The 5125-nt window shown below is 36.3% G+C and overlaps 1 protein-coding gene across 1 annotated transcript; it reads left to right on the top strand.

Moving 5' to 3' along the window:
- Positions 1 to 385: 385 nt before the first annotated feature.
- On the top strand, positions 386 to 4609 carry LOC112500074 (transmembrane protein 128). The gene is made up of 4 exons (XM_025103343.1): positions 386 to 1188; positions 3305 to 3469; positions 3568 to 3619; positions 4229 to 4609. Exons 1-4 carry the CDS (start codon positions 932 to 934, stop codon positions 4319 to 4321), a joined length of 567 nt encoding a protein of 188 aa, XP_024959111.1. The 5' UTR covers positions 386 to 931; the 3' UTR covers positions 4322 to 4609.
- The last annotated feature ends 516 nt before the right edge of the window (positions 4610 to 5125 follow it).

Raw genomic sequence — 5125 nt, 5'->3', positions numbered from 1 at the left:
AAACATTTAAGTACTCGGGTAACCGGTTGAACCATTAACCGGTTATCATGTTGATGTGACGAGTAATGTGGTATCCAATTCAATATTATTTGCTAACATGACTAGTAACATGAATTTATTTTAATTTAAAATTAGTATTCAATCGATTACCCGAGTACTTAAACGTCTGTTATCGTATTTTCTTTTAGAAACTTAGGATAGATATTAATAAAGATAGAGTTGTATTGATTTAGAAGGAAGCAAGAGACATGTTGTAGTCGACACGACATCTAAAAGATGAACCATAAACGAAGATTTCGATATTTCATATTTATAACCCAAAAAAATAAATAAAAAATATTCAAGAAAATTAAGAAGGTTTTTGTAATCCAATGAAAAACATTCTTGCGAGGTAAAAGAAAAAGACCCAAATCTGGTGTGACCCAACTGCAAAATCTTCCCCTTTGTTTTCAATCAGCCGTCGTAGATCCACCTTCCGACTGAAAACCCTCGTTCTAATTCGATCATCAAACCCTGGAGATTTTGAATTATTCGAATCGCTGTGTTGATTACGAGAATCAAGGGTTGTTTAAAACCCATCTGGGTTTAGATCAGCAAGACCAACCAGATGATGGGTTTTTATTTTAATTTTTAATATTTAATTTTCTATTTCGTTATAATCTTCGAGTTCATGATGTGGGTTCGATGAGAATTTGGGAATCCGAAATGGGTTTTGTCAATTTGACGTGGGTTTTCGAGGTTGGAGTCGTTAGGTTAAAATCTTGAATCAATTCTTTGGGGGTTTTTTTTAGCTTTTTGATTTCAGATTAGAGACTGCTCCATTGGCTACAATGCTTATCTGAGATTGTTATCAATTTGTTAGAATTTGAAGTTTTTTGGAGCAGTGATATATATATATATTTATATATAATCTGCTTTTTTATTTATAAAAATGTCTGGTGGAACCCCAACTGCTGGTGGGCATATGAGGCAGAGGCATAGTCAAGGCTATGCTTCAAGTGGTGATGATCTTGAAGATGATGCTTGTTCGAGAATTCGACCTCAATCGCCTGCGTTTCCGCGAACAAGAACATGGGTTGAGGTCTTAGAGAATGTACTTTGGATTGCTTCTGCAGTTTTTATAGTGTATTTGGGAGATTGGCATTCCAACTTGATTTATATCTTGTTTCATGATGGTAGAGTTAGAAGGTAAACTTGTTTTTCTCTTTCCATAAGAATTATGTTGTGTTATTATGCAAATCTATGGTTTATAGATTGCTCAATTTCATGCTTATGATGATGATGATGATGAGAATTTGTATTCGTTTTGGCGAATTCCGTTGCAATATGATGCTTTTTTTATATAATTAGGTCTCTATCTTAGCATGGTTTCATTGATGGTTAAGATAATTGCATTAATGGATCATAGATCCGTTGGGAAAATGATGCGCATAACATAGAAAAATGTTGTTGTTAATTTAATATCTTTGACACAATATGAGCTACTAGGGAGTAATTGATCTTGGTTCAATGGAAAACACAAAGAAATTAGAAGATATAACCTTGTAGGTGAATCTTGAACGTTATTATACCTGAGCTTTTGGTAACTGTGGGTATTCGGGTCAGCTTGCACATACCTTGACTAATACCAGAGGGCCCTAAAGTTAACAACTAGGCAAACCCTCAGGTGGTCCTGGAGGGACTTGAATCGGTGGTCTCTAGGGAGCAAAACCATGGTCTTACTAGTCAAGCTACTAGGGAGTAATTGATTAACTTGATATTGGTTTCAAAGGAAAACTCGAAGAAATTAGAAGATATAACCTTGGAGGAAGGTGAATCTTGAACATTATTTTACATGGGCTTTTGATAACTTTGGGTGTTTGGGCCAGCTTGTGCGCACCGCGACTAATCCCATAGGGCCCTGAAGTTAACAACTAGGCAAACCCTCCGGTGACCTCTAGGGAGCAAAACCAAGATCTTACCGGTTGAGCGACCGTTCAAGGTTCCTTTAGAATGAGCTTTTTGTAGTACAATGCTTGCAAAATTCTGCTAATGATGCAGTGTTTGATTATCGTTTTTGTTATATATAGAAAGGACATTCTTGGAAATGTTTAGCTTTCAACTACTATTTTCTATTAGTTGATATGTTCTTGGTTCGAGTGGATTGTATGCATTAATTTTCTGATACTATTTGCGATCATAATATTAACTTTTCAGGAACCTTTAGAACCCTTATCGTTCTTCTCTTGAATAAATTCCATTTACATTCTACGTTACCTTGCAAAGATAGAAATCTTTTAGTTTCTTGTTGAATCTTGGAACTTTTGTAGAGCATCAAATGCGTAATTGCAACTGCTTCACTTTAACTTCATTTCTTCATTTTTTTTGTGTCGTAATGATTTCTGTGTGATCTTATGAGTTCTAAGATTTCATCTTCAAAATCTTTAATTTTATGGGTGCATCTTGTAGACGGGTCAGGATAGAAAAAGAACTTGTCCCATGTTTGGTGCAACATTTAGGGGCTGTTTGGTTGGTTTTTCATCAAGTCCTGTGTGGATTAATCTGTCTGTGTGGATTGGGAAGGTTTTTGTTCTGGTGGGTGTTTCAATAGATGGAAGGTGCGTGTTTTTTAATTGGGAGGGGCAGGTTTGGAAACAAACTTGGCCTTCTGCATAAAACTCTCTCCTAGAAGCTTAATAGATAAGCCACTTTCTATATCATTGATCCACTACCTAAGAGTCATGTATAGCTGACAGAATAAGCTGTGAGTCTCATTAAGCTCATTAACGACCGAGATAGGACAAGACATGTCTGAGTGGGAGAAAAAAATGCTTTTTTTTGTCCCATTAGAATACGTGGAACAAAAATCAAGGAGATAGGACAAGATTGGTAAATTACTAAAAAGAAACCTAAAACCTTGCACAATTCTTTCACCCACCTACCTCACTCTCGCCTACCACTATTATCCCAGTCCATCCAATCCCGTCTGCATACCAAACACCCCCCCCCCATATGAACTAGATTGTTGTTAGTAATGAGGTCAACATTTTTTACACTATGATGTTTGCTCACACATTTGTACAAGCCGGGGTCTTCACGAAAACGACCACTCTACTGTTTGAGGAAGAGGTTAGGTCTGGATACATCTCACACCGGGGGTGGGGGGGCCCAGGGCCTTATTATGAGTGGAATTTACGGGTTCGGTTGTTTGGTTATTGTTTACACTATGATGATATGCCTATATACCTCAATGTGGTAGATTTGGATTATAAGACATGTTTCTTTCTGTATGTTTGGTTGACATATTGTTCAAATTTGTATGCAGAATACCGTTATATCTCGGGCTATTTGGTGTCAGCTTGAATGTTCTCTGTTTCTTGTATACAAGTATGTTAGTATGGGGTGTTCGAAAGTCTAGCGAAAGGTGGGAGATATCAAGTACAGATGCCCTCCCGTTTGTTACCATTCTTGGACTCGTCTCTTTTTGTTTGTAAGACAAATTTCTCGTTACTTTTTTCCATTTCTGGATTTGGAATTTCTTAGTTCTCATCGGTTTTGTTTTTTTTCCTTTCTTGTATTACTTTGCAGGTTCTGTTTTGCTTTGTGGCCAATTTGGAGTTTCTTGACCCTCCCGCTTGTGGTAAATGAACACGATCGCTCGAGCATTATTATAAAAAAGTGTTTTTGACCGTAAAATACTCCCATCGTCTCAAAATAAGTGTTCACTTCCGAAAGTGTATACTTTCCGATTTTGTTCTTAGTTATGACTTATGAGATGGAGAAATCCATTACTGGCTCTTTTGCTAAGGGTAAAATTGTCATTTAGTGAATTGGAAAGTGTATTTTACTGCAAAATACTCCCTCCATCTCAATCCACATTTCTATTTTAGTCTGTCCCAAAGTAAGTCCAATTCCATAAGTGTCTAGTTTCCAATTCTACCCTTAATTATGAGATGGAGAAGTTCATTACTCCCTCTGTTATTAAGGGTAAAATCATCTTTTAATCGACTAAAAAGTGTATTTTACTGCAAAAACTCCGTCTCAATCCATATTTCTATTTTAGTCCATCCCAAAGTAAATGTCCGCTTTCAAAAGTAGGTGTTTACATTCCAATTCTACCCTTTATTATGAGATGGAGAAGCTCGTTACTCCCTCTGTTGTAAAGGGTAAATGTGTCATTTAGTTAATAAAGAAAAGTATAACAATTACACATTTCTAAAACTGTGCGCCTTTTATCTGTTCTTCGCAGTTCACATTGTTCATGGCTTGCATGGTCATATTGCCGTACATGGTTCTCGGGACGTTGAAGCAGCAGCCATCAGATATGTTCCGTATTGATTGAAATCAAATCCCTTGTTCATATTGACGACATTGATTGAAGCATTTAACGCCGGATTGGAGGTTTGTTTTCTGGTAATTATGCTTTCAATTTGTAAACGATACTAACAAACAGAACAGGCGAACATTTTCTTGAATCAGTCGGTCTCTTTCTCGTTTCACTTTTTTTTTCGTCTTAAAAAACATATCGATATGTGAAATTAGAAGGAACCCCAGATCAGATTACATTAGAACAGATAGAAATGAAACAAGTTTTCATAGTGATTGATTGATAGTTTGGATGATTTAGTCATCGATCATCGCGTGTTGTTGGTTTTCTTCTCGAGTTTATCTGTCACCGTTTTTCTATGAGATGATATTATGATTTATACATCGTCTTTGATATATATATGTCTATATATTATATATATATATACATACACAGAGAGGGAGGTTTAGGGGAAAACCCCAAGAAAATGATAAACATTCAGGTAACCATTCCTCTGTACGATATATACATGTGCATACAAGTAATTGAAGTTGTTTCTATACACGTATGCATGTTATGCACATGTGCATATGGGACAAATTACTTGTATGCACATGGTTTGATTAGAGTGGAACAAGACGAGATTGATTGGGATGAAAATGCATTTCTGTGTCCCGTCAGAACAAGAGGGACATATGATAAAAATCATGTCAGATTAAAACTCTAAAACCTTCCATAGTTCTTTTCATCCACCAAACTCATTTTTTTGCCTGTCTTATCCAGTTTCGTTCAGTCTTGTCCAGTCTAGTCCCGTTAGCATACCAGATAAAAGGTTATGGT

Source organism: Cynara cardunculus (assembly GCF_001531365.2).
Source record: "Cynara cardunculus var. scolymus isolate 2C chromosome LG 17, CcrdV1, whole genome shotgun sequence".
Lineage (NCBI taxonomy): Eukaryota > Viridiplantae > Streptophyta > Magnoliopsida > Asterales > Asteraceae > Cynara > Cynara cardunculus.
Note: the sequence above shows the minus strand (reverse complement) of the source record. Positions and strands in the feature narration are given on the sequence as shown.